This window comes from Leuciscus leuciscus (genome assembly GCF_965113295.1).
Source record: "Leuciscus leuciscus genome assembly, chromosome: 4".
Lineage (NCBI taxonomy): Eukaryota > Metazoa > Chordata > Actinopteri > Cypriniformes > Leuciscidae > Leuciscus > Leuciscus leuciscus.
In genome coordinates, this window is record NC_138728.1 from 54,926,495 (window position 1) to 54,951,455 (window position 24,961).

Sequence of the window (24,961 nt, forward strand, 5' to 3'; positions counted from 1 at the left end):
GCTCTGCACACTGGAAGACTGTCTCCCTGTCTTCAAGAGTCCAACACTGTGTAATGACCCAAGGAGAGAAAGGCTGTTTGAAGCCTCTTCTAATGCCTCCCTGGTCTCCACAACGCTTATGGCATCTTGGATCTAAAAATTAAAAGTTCTTTGTAACATATCAACTTGTACTTTAGCAAACACAGTGAATTATCCAGGACATCAGCATTAACCAAACACATGCCTTCTGCAGCTGGCTCCTGAACCCCTCGTCGACAGCTTCTGTCAGGTCCATATCTATTTTATTTTTTTTTACCCTTTTTGACACTGAAAAAGAGAAATACATTTTAAAACAAAAATCAAATAGCCACTTGTTTTTTTTTTTTTTTTTCTGAAAGGAAAATCAAATGACCAAAAGATATACGGACCCATTAGGCAGTTTTGATCTGCTTCAGATCTGCTCCTTCTGGTTTACACAGATCTTCTTCTTTGCTTGTGTTTGGATCTGGAGATTCTCTACCCTTTCTTAGTCATACGATCACTCTCTCTCTAGTCATTATTTCCCCTCCTGATGCTGGCCACAAGCGACAGACTGAACCTCCTACTTCTGGTTATAAACTTCCGACTTTAGTTGCAGATACTTCCTGCTGTGCAAGTATTGAGTAAATCGGGACATGCTTTGAAAACGCGCCGCTGACTGGGAGCATATAATAGCAAATATAGTATATATATATATATATATATATATATATATATATATATATATATATATATATATATATATACACTCACCTAAAGGATTATTAGGAACACCACACTAATACTGTCTTTGACCCCCTTTCGCCTTCAGAACTGCCTTAATTCTACGTGGCATTGATTCAACAAGGTGCTGAAAGCATTCTTTAGAAATGTTGGCCCATATTGATAGGATAGCATCTTGCAGTTGATGGAGATTTGTGGGATGCACATCCAGGGCACGAAGCTCCCGTTCCACCACATCCCAAAGATGCTCTATTGGGTTGAGATCTGGTGACTGTGGGGGCCATTTTAGTACAGTGAACTCATTGTCATGTTCAAGAAACCAATTTGAAATGATTCAAGCTTTGTGACATGGTGCATTATCCTGCTGGAAGTAGCCATCAGAGGATGGTGGTCATAAAGGGATGGACATGGTCAGAAACAATGCTCAGGTAGGCCGTGGCATTTAAACGATGCCCAATTGGCACTAAGGGGCTTAAAGTGTGCCAAGAAAACATCCCCCACACCATTACACCACCACCACCAGCCTGCACAGTGGTAACAAGGCATGATGGATCCATGTTCTCATTCTGTTTATGTCTCAACAGAAATCGAGACTCATCAGACCAGGCAACATTTTTCCAGTCTTCAACTGTCCAATTTTGGTGAGCTCGTGCAAATTGTATCCTCTTTTTCCTATTTGTAGTGGAGATGAGTGGTACCCGGTGGGGTCTTCTGCTGTTGTAGCCCATCCGCCTCATGGTTGTGCGTGTTGTGGCTTCACAAATGCTTTGCTGCATACCTCGGTTGTAACGAGTGGTTATTTCAGTCAAAGTTGCTCTTCTATCAGCTTGAATCAGTCGGCCCATTCTCCTCTGACCTCTAGCATCAACAAGGCATTTTCGCCCACAGGACTGCCGCATACTGGATGTTTTCCCTTTTCACACCATTCTTTGTAAACCCTAGAAATGGTTGTGCGTGAAAATCCCAGTAACTGAGCAGATTGTGAAATACTCAGACCGGCCCGTCTGGCACCAACAACCATGCCACGCTCAAAATTGCTTAACCCTCTGGGGTCTGAGGGGTTTTCTGGGCCCTGGAGGTGTTCTGACATGCTCTGACATTTGTGCTTTTTTCAGTTATTTATAAACATGTTAATGGCAAAGGTGTAAATTCACTCTATTTAGCACAAACAGGGCTACCAAAATATGTGATCACCATGCATGTATATTTTTGAATTTTTAAGAGAATAATGTTTATGCGTGGTTATAAAAATAAAATAAAAAAGAAAGTTGCTGAAATAAGACCACAAAACTCATAATAAATATGTGTCAATAAGACTTTTGACTAATGGATGTTGTCTCTTCGAGTTCTGGCTTCAAAATTATGTGAAAATAGTCTTGCTTTATTGTTCACATAAAACAATACATTGATTTAAATTGATGTAAAACAGGTTTTGCTTGGAAAGCCAATAGACCGAAGAAGACTTATATTGACCATTTAAGATTTTGCTTACATTTATCTTGTAAATATGTTTTGCTATTTTATTAAAAAGGTTACAATTACAACAATAATTACAATTTCAACAATATTTCAAGTGTACTCTTTCTTTGTAAAAAAAAAAAGATTATAGGCCTACATTTTATCATATGTATTCATTAGTTTGAATATAGCCAACATTGGAACAGCTAACATCTTAGTTGATGACTTTATTTTTGACAAAAATAGTATTTTTGTATAGAAATTGCTAAACAAAAGCTTATTTGATGTGGCAGTATATTCTACAGTAAAAACTGTACCCAAATCTAGTCAACAAAATGTTGTCTTTCATATTTCGCCTGACTGTAACGTCGTTTTTATGAAATATTAGGGCATATAAATGTTAATTTGCAGTTTAATATGTTGCTTATACAAATAGCCTACATTTTATTTCAACATATTTCTGTCATGATCCTGTTTCTTTCTCACACACACTCACACGTTAGCGCTATTTCCTCATTTACACACACACACCTCCTCGTTCATTCACACACTCACACGTTAGCGCTATTTCCTCATTTACACACACACACCTCCTCGTTCATTCACACACTCACACGTTAGCGCTATTTCCTCATTTACGCACACACCTCCTCATTCATTCTCACAGCTGTCTATCCTTTACCATTTGCCATCGCTCATTTCCTTCACCTGAATCCCCTTTTCCTCTGATTAGCGTTCCTATTTCTCTTCCCTGTCTATACCTGTCTTTGCCTGAGTATTGCATAATCTCCCTACTGCAGAACGTCGATTTAATCTCTGTTTCTGTCGTGTCGTGTCGTGTCGTGTCGTGTCGTGTCATGTCGTGTCATGTCCTGTCATAATCTTGTCAGGTCAGAAGCTGTTTGTGGAGCCGATTGCCTTTGAGAAAAATCAACTGAGTCGGAGATTCGCCGCTTGCCTCTACTCTCCCACGGGAAACTTCAGCCTGCACCTTTCCTGTTACGGAGCTATCTTCTGTGAATCCCATTTCACCCAGGCTGACTGCTGTTTATGTTTTTTCAACAAGCCGAGACCTTATTTGAACATTTTACTACTGCTTGTAGTTCTAAGTTTCCCTTTGAGTACCCTTTCTGTTTATTGAACTCTCTGGCAAGCTTTGCTTCAATTAAAGTGACTGTTTCTCCGCATTTGCTGTCTGATCCTCTTACCTTCATGACAATTTCAGTCGATTTTTACTCATCTCAGTAGCCTATAGCAATACAGTTTGCTAAAACATCATCATTCATTCACACACGCGATTTAAATTTAAACTGTCTTTTTGCAAGCTGTGGTAAACAGCGCGCATCTCTGCCGTTCATTCATTCATAAACAGAAACTCGATTTACGTGAGAAGGAAAAAAACTTACTACTGTATTCCTCAGCTCACTCCTCGAAATACCCGCACTTCTGAGGTACAGTTTCCATTATTATTCCTCACAGCGCTGCGAGACGGTGTAAACAAGTAATGATCTGAATAAACTTGTGTTTTCTCGAGCTGATATGGGGGCCTTCACAGGTTTGCAGGATTGCCTCAGTCATTTGCGTTTGAATAGCACGCGCTCTCCGTGGGCATGTCACATTACATTTGAATGAGCTGGAATGAGCTCGACTGGAATCGCTCTCTTTTAATACAGATTTCACAAGATGAGAATATTTGTTTTTTATATAAATTACTTCATTTAAAAGAAGAGAATTCAAGCTTCATGCCTGTATGTCTGTTTGACCGAGTATTCGCTGAGTTATTGTTCATTTTCGGACGCGTTTCAGAATGGACTACACTGGCAGAGAGAAGGCAGAACTCGCTTCGTGTTTATTTTTCTTTATTTGGCAAAAAGCACAACACTTTGTTTTTATTGTGAGTATACACAAAAATAATACACATTTCGTGAGCTTAGAATTATAAGGTTCTATCTCCACTTTTGGTCGAAATTGAGTTTTTGACATAATCTGATCCATTAGGTGTTTATTAATGCCTGTGTGGTGTTATTTTTGTAAAAAAATATTTTGTTAGTAGTTCTTAATCAAATAAAAAGGTTCCATCTCTCCATTGCCAGCTGGGATTTAAAAACTTTGATGCTCAATATCTCGGAACTACCCTAAACGGAGATAGAACCTTATAATTCTAAGCTCACGATTTAACAGAATCGATTGATGTATGAAACTCCTATGGAAAATCAAAGTCAACAGAGTATTTATGAGTTTCTTTTACACTGATAAAAAAAAAGCGAGCTGGTATCGCCGGTGATACCGCCGACCTCAGGGGGTTAAATCACCTTTCTTTCCCATTCTGACATTCAGTTTGGAGTTCAGGAGATTGTCTTGACCAGGACCACACCCCTAAATGCATTGAAGCAACTGCCATGTGATTGGTTGATTAGATAATTGCATTGATGAGAAATTGAACAGGTGTTCCTAATAATCCTTTAGGTGAGTGTATATATATATATATATATATATATATATATATATATATATACAGTGACTGGAGACTGAGTGTGTGTGTCGATGGATGTCATTCTTCTGGTTTTTATGTCTCTTCCTGAAAAACTATTTCCTGTATGAAAGTGAAAGAAATTTCAGTTCAACACGACAGCTCAAAGGAAACAAAGTTCTACAACATTATCTGAGGTGAGTGTTTCATCTTTCTTTAGTTGTTTTCATGTATTTGTGTCTTCTTATGATGTGTCATTGATAACTTTGTGCTTCTGAGACTAATGCTGTCATATTGATGATTTTATTTTAACTTCCTCATGTCATGATCGAACAGATGAACAGAAGTGTGTGTTAGTGAATGAATCACAGAAAGCTGATATTGCTGTACTGTGAAATCACTGTTGCGGTGTTCATTAGTGAGATTTCCTTAAACAGTGTTTCTTAAAATGCCTTCTGATCTCTTAAAGCAGAAACTATCACTTAACAGCTTCATGTCCTTTAGAGACAGTTTTGATATATTACTTCCTCCTTCTGTCTATATGATGATCTCTATAACAAGAGTCATTCAGTGAAACCAGCAGCACTTAAATGAACTGTAAGTGTTGAACACAAGAGAGTTGAAGAAATATAGAAGTACCTCTCAAATATCATTGCGAAAATAAAGCAACATAAATAGGCTACATACAATCTGTTTGCTTTTGAATGTAAAATGTGTGATTGGAAATGTATAGCACAAAAAAAGCATAATCTGTGTTTTACACATGTGCTGAAAACCTGTGCAGTTTAGAGGCATTTATCTGAACTTAAAGTCAAACTGACAATTACGAGCTAAATCAACTACTTTGATAAAGAAAAAGAAAAACCAGCAAACATTTTGATCGTGTGAACTTTCTCAATGCCTAATAAACAATACTCTGCCATCTTAAAGGGATAGTTCACCCAAAAAAGGAAAAGTTGCTGTTTATTTACCCAGCCTCAGCTCATCCAAGATGTAGGAAGGGTTGCCAACTTCAGAAAAGGAAAATAAGGGACAATCGTGACACTTTGAACACTCAAAATATTTGTACTATACCACACAGTGTATGTCATTTCAGTGTCTGCAGTTAAGTGTGTGTACAAAAGATTGGTTTTGCTTAACCTATTTATGGATACTTTAATTCTAATAATAATTTTAATGTCATTAAAAAAAGAAGTCATCACACACAAACCATCCTTAAAAACAGCATTTATCTGAAATAGAAAGCTTTTGTAACATTATACACTACCGTTCAAAAGTTTGGGGTCAGTAAGATCTTTTTTTGGAATACTTTTATTAAGCAAGGATGCATTAAATTGATCAAAAGTTGCAGTAAAGACATTTATAACTTACAAAAGCTTTCTTTTTCAGATAAATCTGTTTTGAGCTTTTTATTCATCAAAGAATCGTGAAAAAAATATTGATTTTCAACATTGGTAATAACCAGAAATGTTTCTTGAGCAGCAAAACACAAGCATATTATTCCCTCAGGTAGACTGCATGTTTTCTTGAGTGGCTGGATGTTGGACTCATGAGCAATAAAGGTGTTACGTTCTAGCTCCCCCAAAGGGAGGGGAGCCTGACAACCCACTGCTCGGGCCCACCGATGCCAGCAAAGGAGGTATGGAGTCGCGGTGCGAGAAAAGGACACAAACACCAAATACCGTATAAAAACAAAGCTTTTATTTAGCCACGGTAATATTATAAATAATAAACAATAATAATTTCCTGGGAAAAGGGGAGGGCTGGACGAACCAAAACAAAGAAATAAACAAAAAGGACCCCACCCCTAACCTATACTAATCACCAATAAAAAAAACATTAAAAAAAAACAATCCCTATCTGGCACACGATCAAGGCGCCCTAACCAAAATTACAGCTGGTGGTCCGCCCAGGTCTAGACAGAGAAGTATACCCATGAGTGATGTATCCCGGGGTAGCTCTAAATCTACTCCCCGACTCCCTATAAACAAAAGAGAAAAAAAGAAAATAATAGGGCTGCACGATAAATCGCATGAGATTGTTATGCGCATCTCGTCAGTAAAGCCGGTTCCTTGATTAGTAGTAAATCGCCATCACCTGCTTTCAGATGGAGCGGCATTTACTACAAAGAGCCGTAGTTAACTGACAAGCTGAGCCATATCGCATTAATTATCGCTGGCGAAACGTCCGCGATATTAATGCGATATGGCTCAGCTTGTCAGTGAACTACGGCTCTTAGTAGTAAATGCCGCTCCATCTGAAAGCAGGTGATGGCGATTTACTACTAATCAAGGAACCGGCTTTACTGACGAGATGCGCATAACAATCTCATGCGATTTATCGTGCAGCCCTAGAAAATAATTAATACAAATTATAAGAATCCACAAACAAACAAGTGCTCCGTCCTACTACTACAAGTTCCAAAAAAATGAAACACAAGTTAGGTTTACTAACACACAAAAACAGTTTAAAACTATTCTCAAATGTTTCAAGCAAAAATGTCAGAAACCCCAGTCAGGGATGATGAGACCCGGCAGCGGCCTACAGAAAATATTGAATAAAATGTTTGTTCCCTTTCAAGGGAACTCGAGCTGCGTCGAGACGCGGTGGGAACGCCCTGCGTGATTGCGTCGTGAAGCACGTGTATAATCAGTCCAATGGAAAGACGAGACGTCATAGGCGGGTGACGTCATTGACCAGGAAGCTATAAACCAGCGCTGAAAACAGACCGCGACAGCTTCTGTGCCTTCAGCAAGCGATCTGTGTATTCTGTCCTTGTCATATTTATTGTTGTCTGTCAAGTTGCAATATATATATATTATGGCAAAAAAAGGAGAGCAAGCAAGCGTTGTGTTGTTCCCTGCCCACGTTATATCACGGGTGGGGACACACTCCAGAGTAAAAAGCTTTGTGTTGCTTGTTTGGGAGTGGAGCATGCCAACAGTCAGTTCTCGAGGGGGCTGACTGTGAGCATTGCGAGAAGCTGTCCGTGAGGACGCTCCGCTCCCGCCGGCCGTTCTTCGAGGAGGACGGTTCGGTGCGCGCCCCCCGAGGCGCGGGTCCCGCTGCTGCCGAGGCACGGCGTCGACGCGCATCTTGGGGATCGCAAATGGTTCTAACAAACACCTTTTGGATCCAGTGCTTTATCTCGGGGAGAAGCACGCTCTGCGGTTTCTCCTCCCCGGGATGAGGCATTCATCCTGCGATTTCCAGTTCCGAGGAATTGGTATCGTTAGTGTTTTTGTTTAAAAAATAAATAAAAGAAAAATAAAGCAGATGTTTATGAGTTTCAATAAATAAATAAAGTCAGCTCATAACTCTGTTGAATAAAGAGGAGCTTATAAAAGGAGGTTTTATCTAGTGCTGTTGCCAAGTTAAATATTACTGGCCAGCCGAACATATATGAGAGTGAAAATATAAGAAAAACTCTATATTTCAAGCCTCCTCGTCGGGGAGTGCCGTTTTTCCCTATCTCCACACTGAGGTGTCGAGATCGTGGAATAAACCGGTTTCTATTTATGTGTTTAATCCTTAAACTTTTACTATTGTAATGCTTAGGGTATTAAGTATCTTGGTATGACAGTGCCTCGGGTTAAAGAGACGCTTGCGAGCTATCTCTCTCCCGGGTCGGCGTCATCATATCCCCGACGTTACCCACCAGCCATCATAAAATAATAGATAAATATTATTAGGCAGCACTGGTGGGTAAAGTATATAAGAACATGGATGAATGTGAGGATGTCAGCACTGACGCTATTCGAGAATTGTGTTGCGCAACAGATAAACTATACCGGGGAGGGACGGTTTCGAGAAATCGTTTCTCCTCGGCGTCCTCTGGGGGACGACTCTCTGAGGAGGGTCGCAGCGCTGCCAGTTCGGTTGTTTCCTGCTGGTGGCCACGGAGTGATATATATTTATATATATGTATATATATAGTTTTTCTGATGTAAAGAAAAATAAAGATAATAAAATATGTCTGTTCTTCTGGACGCTCCGCTTTCAAGAGACGAAGAAATAAACTCTTCAGGGGCGTTCCAGAGGTTTCTTCCTCACCGATCTAATGTTCCTGAGACTGCTGGGCGGGAGCAGTCTCAGCCTACTAAGCTCCTCGCAGCATAGAGTGCGACAAAACAGAGATTCGCCATTCAGGCTCATCCACAATCGAGGGGGACCTGGGTGGCGGTCGCAGTCTAGCCAGTTAGGGATATGCAAGATCTGAGGACTGTTTTATCTCTAAAATAGCAAAATTGTAAGAAGCCCTGACGCTGAGGCTATCAGGCTTCTGAAGGTTCCTCCGGGGCAGGGACGGTTTTGAGAAATCGTTTCTCCTCGGCACCCTCTGGGGTGCGACTCTCTGAGGAGGGTTGTTCCCTGCCGGTTCTCCGTTCAGGGCACCGAGGTGTCAGCGTCCCCATACGATCCTCCGAGGAGGGGCGTAGAACGGTCAGTTCGGTTGTTCCCTGCCGGTTCGCCGTTTCAGGGCACCAAAGTGACTGTTCAACCAAATCCAGAGGCCAGTCTCGAGAGACTGGTTCCCCTAGTAGAATTTCTGGCAGCGTGGAAACTACTGCCACATATTTCTCAGTGGGTCCTGCACACTATAGAAAAGGGTTTCAGAATTCAGTTCGGTTCTCGTCCGCCTAGATTTCTAGGGGTCCTCCCCACAGTGGTGGACCCCGAGCAGGCTCTGCTTATGGAGCAGGAAGTACTGACACTTCTGCAAAAGGAGCTCTAGAAGGGGTTCCTCCTCCCAGCAGACAGTCAGGGTTTTACAGCCGTTACTTCATTGTTCTGAAAGGGGATGAGGGGTTGCGTCCTATTCTAGACCTGCGTCAATTAAACAGCAGGTTTCAGAATCTCAAGTTCAAAGTATGCTTAAGCTAATATGATTGTGTCACAGATTTAGTCCGAGGACTGGTTTGTCACAATAGACTTGAAGGACGCTTACTTATCTATCCATCCTCATCACAGGAGGTTCCTGAGGTTTGCTTTCGGGGGCAAAGCATACCAGTATCGGGTTCTTCCATTCGGTCTTTTTATCACCCCGCACCTTTACAATATGCGTGAATGCAGCTCTGGCTCCTCTGAGACTCCAGGGCATTCGCGTATTATACTTTATCGATGATTGGTTGATCCTAGCTCAATCTGAGCAGATGGCAGTTCGGCATCGAGATGTCGTTCTGTCTCATTTAAAGATGTTGGGGTTGCGGCTTCGCCGTAACTGGGGTAAAACTAGGCCAGTCACTCACTGTGGAACAGTTTCAGACTGTTGGGGCTCATGGCAGCTGCGTCCAACGTAATTTCTTTTGGCCTTCTGTACATGAGACCTCTGCAGTGGTGGCTCAGGACCAAGGGGTTTTCTCCGAGGGGAAATCCTTTTCGCACGATCAAGGTCACGCGGCGATGCCTTCGTGCCTTGGTCATGTGGAAGAAACCTTGGTTCCTCACCCAGGGCCCAGTGCTGGGGGCTTCTTGTCGACGCGTAACGCTTTCGACGGATGCTTCCCTCACGGGATGGCGGGCGGTCATGAGTGGCTGCTCGGCGAAAGGTCTTTGGCAGGACCATTAACGATTCTGGCATATAAATCGGCTAGAAATGATGGCGGTATTTCGAGCTCTCAAATACTTCCTGCCAGACCTGAGAGGTCACCATGTGCTTGTCCTTCCGGACAACACACTGATGGTCTCGTATATCAGAGCAGATATCCTGTTGAGGCAGGGGCTGAGGCCTGGGGAATGGAGATTTCACCCCGAGGTGGTGGAGCTCCTTTGGGAGAACTTCGGTCAAGACTCAAGTCTATCTTTCGCATCGTTTATACAACGCATTGCCCTATGTGATTCTTCCTGACGCATCCAGCTCTGCTTGAACTGGATGCAACGTATGAGGTGTGGTTGAGGCTACACCTGTACGCATTTCTCGATATCTTTGCTCCTGGGAGTTACTCTCATCCGGAGTTATGGATACTGTGGGCTCGGCCTCTGAGGGGGCCCAGCTCATAGATTCAGGTCTCTCGACTGAGGTCGTGGAGACCATACTCCAGTCTAGAGCTCCCTTCACGAGAAGACTGAATATGAACTGAAATGGAAACTTTTCTCTGCCTGGTGCGGAGAACGCCTTCTGAATCTTGTTATCTGCCCTATGGTACAGTACTTGATTTCTGCAATGAATGTTTCTTTGCTGGGTTATCTCTGAGGAGAGATCCTTATTTCGTCTTCTCCGTGGTACATAGAGGCTAAGGCCTACACGTACTTGGATTTGCACCTGGTATGGTGATAGTCTTTCTTCACCCCTTGCCGGGTTGTATTCCTAGGTCCCTACTAAATTTGCGGGTCATTTGTGCTGCAGGCCTTCTGTCCTCCACCTTTATACCCCAGATCAGGAAGAACTTAATCTGTTATGCCCTGTCCGGGCTTTGGGTGCTTATATCCACAGAGCTGCCCTGTGGCGTATATATAAAAGCAATTATTCGTCTGCTTCGGGTTACCTACATGTAAGATAGGTTGCCCTGCATCTAAACAGATAATGAGCAAGTGAGTAGTTGAGGCTATCTCACTTGCTTATGAAGCGGCCGGACAGCCTTCACCTTTGGCTGTCCCGGCCCATTCTACCAGGAGTATGGCTGCCTCTAAGGCTTTATTATCAGGAATTTCACTCTATGACATCTGTAATGCGGCAGGCTGGTCCTCACCGCATACATTTGTTAGATTTTATGACTTGGTCCTAGGCTCCACTCCAGGGTCTACGGTGCTTGTTCCTAGTGTGCGCATGGTCTTCATACAGAACAGGCATTTGTCATATGGCGTCGTGGGTATAGGGTTCCCACCGCGTCTCGACGCAGCTCGAGTTCCCTTGAAAGGGAACGTCTCAGGTTACGTATGTAACCCTGGTTCCCTGAGAGGGAACGAGACGCTGCGTCGCCCTGCCATACTCCCTGCATGCCTGTGATCGACTTGCTTCGGCTTTTCAGAAGCTGTCGCGGTCTGTTTTCAGCGCTGGTTTATAGCTTCCTGGTCAATGACGTCACCCGCCTATGACGTCTCGTCTTTCCATTGGACTGATTATACACGTGCTTCACGACGCAATCATGCAGGGCGTTCCCACCGCGTCTCGACGCAGCGTCTCGTTCCCTCTCAGGGAACCAGGGTTACATACGTAACCTGAGACGTTTTTTGTCAACTTGTTTTCTTACAATAACAACTGATTTTGTATTTCTTTTTCAAACTGATTAATCACAGGCCTCATTGATCTGAGCTTATGCACCTCAAGTTTTATTTGTAAATAAATTTGCAAATATTAATTAAAATCCGGGGGTAAAAATACAGTGTTTATCACACTAGTCTACATTAATGTTTAATCAGGAAGTTTGAATTGAAATTCTTCTGTTTTGTTTGTGGTGTGGTCAAAAATGACCAGACATAAAAAAAATTCAGGAGCATGTCCATCATGTTCACTTTACATATGTACATGTGTGAATGCAAACATACAGCCCTTGGTCCTGTGCATGTGTGGATACATGCATACACACACACACACACACACACACACACACACACAAACTGCAGTTTGACTAAAAGTAATGATTAAAAGTTGACAAAAATGACCAAAATGTGTCTAAGAATAATAAGCATTTTCGTCTGAAGATGAAGACTAAAGGCGGGCATACACTGTGCGATGTCTGTGCGATTTCAGCAAGGTACCTACTCACACTGAACGAGTAGATCACATGCGATGTAAAGCCAAAGCTCAGGATTTATGTGCTCACACTATACAGTCCGATCATCGAGCTGCGACTTCACCGCTCACACTGTAGGCTACGTGTGAAATATGCGTGAATCAGCGCGATAAACCCTGGCTTGCGCCATAATTTCATAGCGCATCGCATAAGCAACGCGCTGTGAGGATAATAAAATATTACATAGAAGCTTCCTCCTATTTTTCTAAAACATTTAGGCCTACAGTGAATTATAGCCATATAATTAATTAACAGTCTATAATATGTCCGAGTCCGAACACTGCAATAATTAGGCAAGGCAAGGCAAGGCAAGTTTATTTATATAGCACATTTCATACACAATGGCAATTCAAAGTGCTTTACATAGAAGAAATTAAAATAATAAAAGAATTAATTAAAACAGTTTAGAAAAATAAAATACAGTACAGTATAAACAGTCGGACGAGCATTGGCACAGTGCTCATTCAGTAAATGCATAGCTAAACAGATGTGTTTTGAGTCTCGATTTGAAAGTGACTACTGTAGGAGCACATCTGATCTCCTCTGGAAGCTGGTTCCAGCTGCGGCTGGCATAATAGCTAAAAGCAGACTCGCCGTGCTTAGAGTGAACCCTTGGTATTTCTAGCTGATATGATCCTAATGATCTGAGTGATCTGTTGGGTTTATATTCAGTGAGCATATCTGCGATATATTGAGGTCCTAGGCCATTGAATGATTTATATACCAGTAATAATACTTTAAAATCAATCCTAAATTTAACTGGGAGCCAGTGTAAAGACCTGAGGACTGGTGTGATATGTTCATATTTTCTGGTTCTGCTCAGAATCCTGGCGGCAGCGTTCTGTATGAGCTGCAACTGTCTTATGGTCTTTTTGGGAAGGCCAGTGAGGAGTCCATAACAATAATCCACCCTGCTGGTGATGAAAGCATGCACAAGTTTCTCTAAGTCTTGTCTGGAAACAAAGCATCTAATTCTTGCAATATTTTTCAGATGATAGTATGCTGATTTAGTTATTGCTTTGACATGACTACTGAAACTAAGGTCTGACTCTAGTGTCACACCAAGATTCCTGACTTGATGTTTAGTTGTTTGACCCCTAGAGTGAAGGTATGCGTTCACCTTAAGAACTTCATCTTTGTTTCCAAACGCAATGACTTCAGTTTTGTCTTTGTTTAATTAAAGAAAGTTTTGACACATCCAACTGTTTACTTCATCAATGCATTGGCACAGGAAGTCAATGGGGCTGTAGTCGTTAGGCGATAGGGCTAAGTAAATCTGTGTGTCGTCTGCATAGCTGTGGTAAGAGATCTGGTTCTTTCTTATTATTTGGCTCATTGGGAGCATATACAGGTTGAACAGGAGTGGTGCAAGAATTGAGCCTTGAGGGACTCCGCATGTCATGGATGTCCACTCAGACTTATGGTCTCCTATACTCACATAATAACCTCTCCCTCCTAAGTATGACCAGGATTAGTCATCAATGAAAGTTAAAAACAGCTTTATTTCAAAAACATTGTTTAACAAATTAATTTAAAAAATGCACGGCATTTCCAGAAAAACGCTTTTCATTGAACATACTCACGGCACATATAGACATACATATTTTCATACACAGTAGACATTTGACACATACATATATGGGAAAAACATACATTATTTCACTGGAAAACAATTTATCTATCTGTGTAGCTTTGTCTTATTGAGTGTTTTGATGGCTGAAGGGATTAGGCTTCTGCTGAAGCGGGTTTTATTGCATCTTATGCTTCTGAACCTCCTGCCAGAGGGTAGGAGTAAGAAGTAGCGGTTGAGTGGGTGAGTAATGTCCAGGGATATTACATGAGCGATACGTGTGATGGCTTTGGTGTTTAGTTCTTGTAGATTTGGAGATCGCAGGTGGCTTGGAAGACTTGAGTAATGGTTAATCCATTTTGCAACACGAACTGGAGGTCAGCAACAGTAATTTGTAGCTAGTTTGAACTACAGAACTTAGATCTCCCTCTTTTGTTTTTTTTTATTTTATTTATTTATTTATTTCTGCAGATGAAATGGTTAAACTTCTGTTTTTGCGCAGGTGCAGTGAGGGGAAAAACACTGAGTTTAGGGCGATCAGTTCGTAGCTCTGCTGCAACTGTGCGATATAGTCACGAGGAGCGACCAAAATTTCTAACATGCCAGAAATTCATCCGACCATCCGATTGCCGGTCGGGAGAGGTTATTCGCCTCTCGTTTCCCCCTGTACACTGTACGAACACGGCACGACAAACGACCCACGACAAAGCTGAAAATCGGCCCGACCCGAAAAAGAGTCGCACGAGTCAGAATTCGTCTCAAAATCAGGTGAAAATCGCACAGTGTATGCCCGCCTTAAAGGTCCTTGCACACTGAGTTCAAAATTCTCGTATTTGTGGTTTTTTTTCGTATTCGTCATTCGATGGCTCTGAATTGTCAAAACACCATTCAAACAGATGAAAGTTTCGGAGGCAGTGTGTAAACGTGAGGTCGTATGGGATGCCTTAAAGGGACAGTTCACCCAAAAATGAAATATTTGTCATCATTTACTCACCATTTCCTGTATGAGTTTCTTTCTTCTGTTCAACACAAAAGTTCTTTGGTTATTTTGCATTAGCATTTGATATTTTTATTAATATATTTATTTTTATACAATAATAAAAATGAAAAATGCAAAGGCAAATTAACCAAAGAAATATTATAATTATATAATGATACTAAAATGTACGGAGCCCGTTAGATACATTATATACTAGGGTGACCAAACGTCCTGTTTTCCCAGGACATGTCCTGTTTTCATGTCCTGTCCTGGCCATCCTGCCTGTTTTGTATAAAGTGATGAAAATGTCCTGGTTTTCATTATTTTTCATTGAGCCATTAAATTGACCGGCACTAGGGCAATCTACACCTGCGGTGCTGGATGTGGCGTAATCCCTGAGAGGCTGCCGTGTGGCCGGCTCTCTTTACACTCACAACGAGCGAGCAGACAGCCGTCCGAGCACTTCTGCCTGCAACATGCCGAAGCGCAAATGCACATTTACCAATGAGTTACAGAAGAAATTCCCCACTTAAAGCTAAACTTTTTTTTTCATAGTATTCTAGGTGTTCAAACATGTTCATGTGAATGTTCAAACATCAAGAACATTCTATTGTTGCGGGCCAAACATTGAATGGAAAGGATGTATTACTTTTAGCCTGACTATGTCAGACTTCGTACTTCCGCTCAATTTCATTTAGCTTCTGTACTCAGTCTGAGATAGCGCCTTATCTCTCCGTTTTCCTCCGGCCTGAAAACAGCCAGCCAATCAACGAACAGAGGGCGGGCTGAAAGCCGTGACGTAGACGCTAAGATTGTACCGTGGATGCGTAGATTTACTTCACATAATCTGCAAAAGTCATTCACAGCCATGTTCACTCCGGTATTTCGCTCTATGGTTTTGTTTTCGCATCATACATGTGTTTACAGTGGAAGTTAGATGCGGCTGAGCCTGCGCATAACACACGCCATAACCAAACATTATATGATTGGCTTACGGGTAACCAGTGATTTTAAACTTCAGACAAGCGCCCCCCCCCCCCACCGCGAGAAAACACTTTTCAATTACGCCCTTCCAGACTCTGTCTACGAAGCAAAGCGAAGTAGCAGAGTTTGGTATTACCAGTACAATAACATAGTTGCAAGGTTGTGAATGCATTTGTCAAGTAAAATGTGCCTAAAACGTGATGTGCGTGTTGGGATGCTCTGCAAACTTCTCCCTGATGGAAGTTGGGAGAAGAGATTATGTGCCGGATGACTAACGTACTGTATAATACCCAGTGCCTTCTTAGTGCTGCGTTTCCAATAAATGTTTTGGAGCGATTCCAGTGGAACCCCAATCATTTTGGATGCAGTTTTAAACACCTTTGTCAGAAGATACAATTCACGTGAAGTAGCCCTGCCAAACCACACTGTTATATTACCTGTCAGTATACTCTCAATTGTACAGTGGTAAAAAATTTGTCAAATGTTAAGTGACATACCATATTTCTTGAGACACCTCAAGAAATAAAGCCTCTGATGTGCCTTCTTAATTGCACAGGTGATATGGAAAGACCATAAAAGTGAGTCTGAAATATGGATGCCTAAAAACTTAAAGGTATTAACAATTTCAACTGCAGAGTTGTTAATTGTGATGTATTGTATGCTTGCAAGTTTTGCATTTGAGACAGTAGAGATTCCATAGTTAGAGTGCTGAGAATGTTGGGAAATATTCGGGGCACACGTTGCACAGATAAGAAACCTCAGAGTAAAGTTGTGGTCCAAAGACAGACATTCCATCTCACGTGTTTTCTTTTGAATAGATACATCACAGAAAAATTGGCGACGAGGATAAAGTTTTGTTCACATTATGGCGCTTATTGGAAATATAGGCGAGTTTGTTCCGAATACAGAGTCTTGGTCGGCTTATATTTAATGGCTTGAGCAGTTCTTCGAGGCGAACGGCATTCCCCAGGAGAAACAGGTTGCGACCCTGTTGAGTGTGATGGGAGCAACAACCTACGGTTTACTGAGGAACTTGGTACAGCCAGAGAAGCCAAAGGATAAGTCTTACAAAGACTTTGTGGACACTTTAAAGAATCATTTTGAGCCAAAGCCGTTGCTGATTGTGAAAAAAAAGATTCCGTTTTAATCATTGCAATCAAAGAGCTGATGAGACGGTGACGGAATATGCAGCGGAGCTGAAACAGTGCGCTGTGAGTTGTGAGTTCGGAGCAACGCTGGATGAGGCATTGCGTGACCGTTTCGTAAGTGGAATCCGCAACGAAGCCTGCCAACAGCGACTGTTGTCAGAATCTAATCTGACTTTTGCACGTGCGTTTGAGATCGCATTGAGTATGGAGATGGCGGAGAAAGACACACAGCAGCTGAGAGGGCTAGACTCACGCTCGGGTGTAGTGCATAAAGTGGATGCGCGGGCGCAAGCAGCGCAACATTCCGATCAGAGAGGGAAAAAGTGCTATAGATGCCATGGCAAAAATCACAGCCCTCAGGTATGTCATTTCAAGGAGGCAAAATGCCGTAATTGTGGGAAAATTGGCCACATCAAAAGAGCTTGCAGAGGAAAAATGGAAGCTGGGAAAAGTAAACGTTATGTGGAGAAAAACATGTGGGTATATGGGGGTAGAGGAAGCTGAGTTGCCCATGTTTTTGCTACTAAGTGATGAGAATGGCAAAAAGTCATTCATAGATGCATTTAAAGTAAATGGCAAAGAAATTATGATGGAAACTGATACCAGCGCGGCCGTGAGCATCATATCTGAGAAACTATTTCAAGCTGCGTTCTCAAAAGAGCCACTAGAGGTCGCCGGAGTCAAGCTTAAAACGTACACAGGAGAGATTATGCCTGTGTTGGGACAGTTTCAAGCTAATGTGAGCTACGAAAAACAATGTGAATTGTTACCCGTAATTGTAGTAAAAGGGGAGGGGCCAGCTCTGTGTAGCAGAAATTGGCTACAAAAGCTCACCTTGAACTGGAAAAAAATTAAACATGTAAGTCGAGTGCATCAAGCAAGGTCCATTGAAGAGGTGCTAGATTCGTGCTCAGAGGTGTACAAAGATGAACTAGGCACGCTCCGTGGGCTTAAGGCAAAGATACTGGTGAATCCTGAAATTCCCCCACGCTTTTGTAAATCACGCCCACTGCCTTTTTCCATGAAAGCTCAAGTTGATGCAGAGCTGGACCGACTGGAGAAGGCTGTAATAATCACGCCAGTAAAACACAGTGAATGGGCAGCACCCATTGTGCCGGTGGTAAAAAAGGACAAAACATAAGACTGTGTGGAGACTATAAATTAACTGTGAATCAAGCAGCTACTACAGAGACTTACCCGCTACCTCGGATTGAGGAGTTGATGGCTACACTGACTGGGGGAACTGTGTTTTCTAAGATTGACCTGGCTTCAGCGTACCAGCAGGTTCTTCTTGACGATGAGTCCAAACAGCTGCTAACCATCAACACACACAGAGGTTTATTTGTCTACAATAGACTACCATTTGTTGTCAGTTCAGCACCCTCAATCTTTCAAAGAATTATGGAGAACATCATGAAAGATCTTGATTTTGTTGTCTATCTTGATGACCTACTGGTCACTGAAAGGACAGAACATGAACATCTGCAGAGGCTACAGGCAGTGCTGCAAAGACTCCAGGAGAATGGCTTGAGAGTGAAAAAGTCAAAATATGAGTTTGGGAAAAAGCAAATTGAATATCTAGGATTTGTGCTGGACAGCCAGGGCCTTCATCCATCTCCAGACAAAGTTGCTGCAATCCGGGATGCACCAGCACCCACCTGTGTCAAGGAGCTGAGAGCATTTCTGGGCTTGGTCAACTATTATGGACGTTTTATGCCCAACCAAAGTACAGTGGCAGCTCCCCTCTACAGATTGTTGAGAGATAATGTACCCTGGGAATGGAAGCAGTCAGAGCAAAGAGCTTTTGAAAAAATTAAAGACTTGCTTACGAACGAAAGGGTTCTGGTACACTATGATCCAAGTCTACCACTCACCTTAGCATGCGATTCTTCAGCGTATGGGTTTGGAGCAGTTTTGCAACACACCATGCCCACTGGAGAGGAACGCCCTGTGGCTTATGCCTCATGAACTCTGGTGCCTGCAGAGAAAAAGTATTCACAAATAGAAAAAGAGGGGTTGGCGCTCATCTTTGGAGTAAAAAAAAAAATCACCAATATTTGTGGGGAAGGAAATTCAAGATGGTGACTGACCATGAAACCCATGTTGACTTTGTTCGGAGAGCATAAAAGTCTACCCACCATGGCAGCGGCCAGGATTCAAAGATGGGCAATCATCCTTTCAGCTTATGACTACCATATTGAATACTGTCCCTCAGAGAAACACAGTAATGCAGATGGACTTTCGCGTGTTCCCTTGCCGGACACGACTGATGTTGGCACAGCCGCCTTGTCAGAAAATATTCATGCACTAATAGCTGAACACTTCGAACAAGCTCCTTTGAATGCGGACCAGGTGGCACGTGTAACATGCAGAGACAACGAGACACAGATGTCGCTTTCAGGAGACATGATGACCAGTTGAGACCCCGGGTTGTAGAGGATGAGCTTGTTAAAGAGACTGACTGTTCAGAGACTGACACTCTGATTCAACCCTGTGCAGCAGAGGAAAAACAAGCTGTTCCTGAGCCTTCTGAAGAGGACTGTGGAGGGGTTACAGGGGTGGCTCCAAGTCCACGCCGCTCATCCAGAAGTAGAAAACCACCAAAACGTTTTGACCTGTAATCCATGAAACATACACCTCTTGCAATAGCACTACAGTATAGGACTGAAATGGTCTTATGTATAAATACAGTGCTTATTTTTGTTCTCTGATGTTGTTTTTTGTTTTGTTTTAAAAAAAGTAACTGTTATGTTGTTGGTAAAGCCAATAATGTTGTGCCATGCACGGGTTTCAGTGTGAATCTGCATGTAACTTTGTTTAAAAAGGGGGGTAATGTGATGTATTGTATGCTTGCAAGTTTTGCATTTGAGACAGTAGAGATTCCGTAGTTAGAGTGCTGAGAATGTTGGGAAATATTCGGGGGCGCGTGTTGCACAGATAAGAAACCTCAGAGCCCCTCCCGACGCCTCCGCTCTGCCGACTTAACCCTCTGGGGACCAAGCTGTTTTTGGGGCCCTTGAGATGTTCTGACATGCTCTGACATTTGTGCTTTTTTCAGTTATTTATAAACATGTTAATGGCAAAGGTGTAAATTCACTCTATATAGCACAAACAGGCCTACCATAATATGCGAGCAACATGTATGTAGATGTTTGTATTTTTAAGAGAATAATGTTTATGCGTGGTTATTTAAAAAAATAAAAATGAAAGTTGCTGAAATAAGACCACAAAACTCATACAAAATATGTGCCCACAAGACTTTTGACTAATGGATGTTTTCTCTTCGAGTTCTAGCTTCAAAATTATGTGAAAATAGTCTTGCTTTATCGTTCACAAAAAAAAATACATTGATTTAAATGGTGTAAAACAGGTTTTGCTTGGAAAGCCAATATGCGAGGGGGAGGAGTAGTTTACACCTTAGATTACCCAGTCCCACCCACTCTGCATAATGACTCTGCACAATTAGCCATTCATTCAGGTGTGACACTGACTGAGCCACAATGCAAGGACAAAATAGCCTATATATTTAGAAGAAGACTTATATTGACCATTTAAGATTTTGCTTACATCTATCTTGTAAATATGTTTTGCTATTTTATTAAAAAGGTTACAATTACAACAATAATTACAATTTCAGCAATATTTCTGCAAAAAAAGTACTCTTTCTTTGTAAAAAAAAAAAAAAGATTATAGGCCTACATTTTATCATATGTATTCATTAGTTTGAATATAGCCAACATTGGAACATCTTAGTCTATGACTTTATTTTTGACAAAATAGTATTTTATATATATGAGCAGAAAAGCTTATTTGATGTTACAGTATATTCTACAGTAAAAACTGTACCCAAATCTAGTCAACAAAATATTGTCTTTCATACTTCGCCTGACTGTAACGTTGTTTTTATGAAATATTAGGGCATAGCCTATAAATGTTAATTTGCAGTTTAATACGTTGCTTATACAAATACATTTTATACAACATATTTCAGTCGATTTTTACTCATCTCAGTAGGCTCTAGCAAAGCAGTTTATTCACACACAGACGCGCGATTCATATTTAGGCTAAACAGTCTTTACAAATATGTACCCTTCATTCATCTCACAGAAACGCGATTCATATTTAGGCTAAACAGTCTTTACAAATATGTACCCTTCATTCATCTCACAGAAACGCGATTCATATTATAGAAACGCGATTCATCTTTTTGTTTACATAGGCCTACACTAACGTTATTCCATAACGTTATTCCACATTAACACTTGAGAAAGGATAACTTAGCCTACCTCACTCCTCAGCGGGATCTGCTCCTCATATCAGCACGGAAAATTTTCTCCATAAGGTAGGCTATATTATGCCTCTTTGTTTACAGTTGATGTGGGCGTTTCACAGACTGAAATGGTTCTCAGAATTTGCGTTTGAATAGCACGCGCTCTCCGGGGCGTGGTCAAATTACTGTGAATCATCTCGTAATGAGCTCGACTGGAGTCGCTCTCTTTTTATACAGATTACAGAAGCTGATAATATTTGTTTTTTATATAAATTACTTCATTTAAAAGATGCGATCTCAAGCTTTATGCCCGTGGGTCTGTTTCCCTGTTTGACTGAATTTTCGCGGAGTTATAGATCATTTTCGAACGCGTTTCAAATGGGAGTTTACTGACAGAGAGAAGGCAGAAATAGCATCATGTTAGTTTTTCTTTATTTGTCAAAAAGCAAAACACTTTATTTTTATTGTGAGTATACAGAAAAAAAATAGAAACTGAACAGGATCGATTGATGTATTACACGAAAATGAAAGATCAAAATTAACAGAGCATTTTGTGTTTATTTTTCATTGCTAAAAAAAAAACCGAGCAAAACGCGCGGGCGCGTTTTTGGTCCCCAGAGGGTTAAACCTTCTCAAACCCATCACCAAATCAAAGTACCGAATCTTGGGAGATCGAGCCTTTGCCATCGCTGCTCCCACCCTTTGGAATTCACTCCCCATCCACATCAGAAACTCAGACTCACTGACCACCTACAAAAACCTGCTCAAAACTCACCTGTTTCAGTTCGCCTACAATCTACAGTAGCACTCTCATTTTTTTGTTTGTTTTGTTTGTTTGTTTCATTTGTAAAGCGTCTTTGCGTTCCTTGAAAAGCGCTATATACAACTTATGCATTATTATTATTATTATTAAAGTTGTGGTCCAAAGACAGACATTCTGTCTCACGTGTTTTCTTTTGAATAGATATGTCACAGGCCGGAGTGGCCGGCCCACCACCTCAAGGAGCAAACCAGTGAAAAGGCAGGACAACAAAGTTAAAAGAATAAAAGTCTTTGCTTTATTAAGTTAAGAACAAGAATATTTAAGAGGCAATCGTCGTATCTTCTCTAGGCTTCAAGTGAGAGGGGCAGGTAATGTGTAATGGTTCCTCTTCAGCGAATGCTGGACTCTAGACAGATGGCCGCTCAGACAGCAGAGCTTCACAACGGAACAAAGTGGACCAAATAAGTCCTCGACCAGCAGAGCTTCACAGTGGAACAGCAAGGGCCAGGTAGATGGCAGGTAGCGTATAATGATTCCTCTTCAGTGGACGCTGGACTTTTGGACAGCAGGGCTTCACAACGGAACAACGTGGACCAGGTAGGTTCTCGGACAGCAGGGCTCCAGGCAGAGAAGAGGTTACGTACCTCACCGTGCAGCTGTACTCACAGGGCTCAGGCAGAGAAGAGGTTAATAGTATTCACCAGCGTAGCTGTACACTCACAGGGCTCAGGCAGAGAGGATGACAGGTATTGCACCAATGCAGCTGTACACTCACAGGGCTCAGGCAGAGAGGATGACAGGTATTGCACCAATGCAGCTGTACACTCACCGGGCTCAGGCAGAGAGGATGACAGGTATTGCACCAATGCAGCTGTACACTCACAGGGCTCAGGCAGAGAAGAGGTTACTTATCTCACCAGCGTAGCTGTACGCTCACCGGGCTCAGGCAGAGAGGATGACCGGTATTGCACCAATGCAGCTGTACACTCACAGGGCTCAGGAAGAGAAGAGGTTAATAGTATTTCACAAGCGCAGCAGTACACTCACGGGGCTCAGGCAGAGAGGATGACAGGTATTGCACCAATGCAGCTGTTCACTCACAGGGCTCAGGAAGAGAGGATGACAGGTATTTCACCAATGCAGCTGTACACTTGCAGGGCTCAGGCAGAGAAGAGGTTAATAGTATTTCACAAGCGCAGCTGTACACTCACAGGGCCCAGGCAGGGAAGAGGTTAATAGTATTTCACCAGCGCAGCTGTACACTCACAGGGCTCAGGCAGAGAAGAGGTTACGCATCTCACCAGCGTAGCCGTACGCTCACAGGGCTCAGGCAGAGAAGAGGTTACGCATCTCACCAGCGTAGCTGTATGCTCACCGGGCTCAGGCAAAGAGGATGACAGGTATTTCACCAATGTAGCTGTACACTCACAGGGCCCAGGCAGAGAAGAGGTTACGTATCTCACCAGCGTAGTCTCTAGACGGTGTTAGTCCCTGTATAACACCTCTTCGATAGACATGGAGTCATTTAAACATAGCTCAGCGGCCCCCGCATGGGAGAAAGTGATCAGCAGTGATTTGGAGTGGAAAGCAAAAACCACAAATCCACACTCACATAAATTCACCAGAACACTGCAAGAACTCACTCGTGCTCACTTAAACAATTGGACTGCAAAATTGAACAGACTCACGGTGCACCCAAGGCATTCCTCTCACCATCCAGCTGGCATTTCCTTCCCAATGGATCGAATAAGCAAGGGCTGCACACAAGTCAGTTTAACACTGTTGTTCACGGGCATCGAAGAAATCAGAAAGACGTTTTAGTTAATTTCCAGTTTTCAGACACATAACTCAGCCTCCACAGTGGAAACGGCAAATCTTTATCTTCTCTTTAGAATTACAAAGGTGGTACTTAACTGTCCAATGTTGCCACAGTAATAATCGGAAGCCAATAAGGAGAGGAGTCGAAGCTCAGTCAAACTCACAGCGTGTTTTCCACAATCCTCATTATTCATTCAAAGAATATATAGCTCTTCACCCACTAGAACTATTAAAAGTCTTCACAATCTCTTCTCCACTGCCTGTATTCCTCTGAGTCCACGACGGCGATCCCTTCTCTCATTCAGAATGGCTTTTATAACCCTCACTCCTAATACGTGTCCCAATCGTGGATCATAATCCCACGCATCGCCACCTGACGTGAGTTTTCTCATCAAGCCTCGCCTGCCGCCATGATCTTCTCATAGGGAACCGGAACCATCCTGGTGTTCTGCTGTCATTGTTCCCCAGGGGAACATATCCCAAAAAGAAAAAGTTCCGCCAGGCCGCTTGTCACTCCGTGACAGATACATCACATTAATGTAGACAGGTGTATGTGGGTTTATTTCTTCTAAAATCTATAATGATCTCCTTAGTTTTACAGATTATTTCTTCGGCACCACATGATCAAATTACTCACCAAATCCCTATAGGCAGTTTCATTATTGCTGTCAATGAGTCCTACCACAGGAGTATCACAATATCAAAATATATTAAAAACTTTATTGTTTATCGCGATTACCAAAAAATGACAAAAATCCCCCTAAAATTATTATTATTATTAGTATATTTTTAAATCGATTGACAGCACTTATACTCTGCTCTTTTTTTGTATTTTTGGAAAGTGTCTGATAACATACAATTCATTATAGACATGTGTTCTTGTCCAACAGCTGTAAGTCAGTAAAGGACAATGGCATCTGTTGAACAGCATGATGATAACACACTAGATGAGCTGGAAAACAAAAAAGGAGGTAATAGTGATAAAAGAAAAAATATCAGAAATGTTAAAGTTCTGATTTAAGCAATG

General features: G+C 42.0%; 1 protein-coding gene and 1 long non-coding RNA gene across 13 annotated transcripts in view; one reads left to right on the plus strand and one right to left on the minus strand.

Moving 5' to 3' along the window:
* Positions 1 to 24,961, minus strand: part of LOC309497139 — a 549,185-nt gene that overhangs the window by 229,245 nt on the left and 294,979 nt on the right. The window lies entirely within an intron of this gene.
* The window catches only part of LOC309497115 (NACHT, LRR and PYD domains-containing protein 3-like), a 202,138-nt gene that overhangs the window by 106,090 nt on the left and 71,087 nt on the right, over positions 1 to 24,961 (plus strand). The window contains exons 1-3 of one of the 11 annotated variants that reach the window (XM_082167327.1): positions 4,734 to 4,866; positions 6,179 to 6,308; positions 24,825 to 24,911. The exons of 1 other annotated variant lie outside the window; for it this stretch is intronic. In XM_082167327.1, coding sequence (XP_082023453.1) covers positions 24,845 to 24,911 — 67 coding nt within the window. In that variant the 5' untranslated portion in view covers positions 4,734 to 4,866; positions 6,179 to 6,308; positions 24,825 to 24,844. Of the gene's footprint in view, positions 1 to 4,733; positions 4,867 to 6,178; positions 6,309 to 6,871; positions 24,912 to 24,961 lie in introns of those variants that run through there. 9 more of the 11 variants (XM_082167322.1, XM_082167328.1, XM_082167331.1 and 6 more) reach the window with 9 other exon arrangements.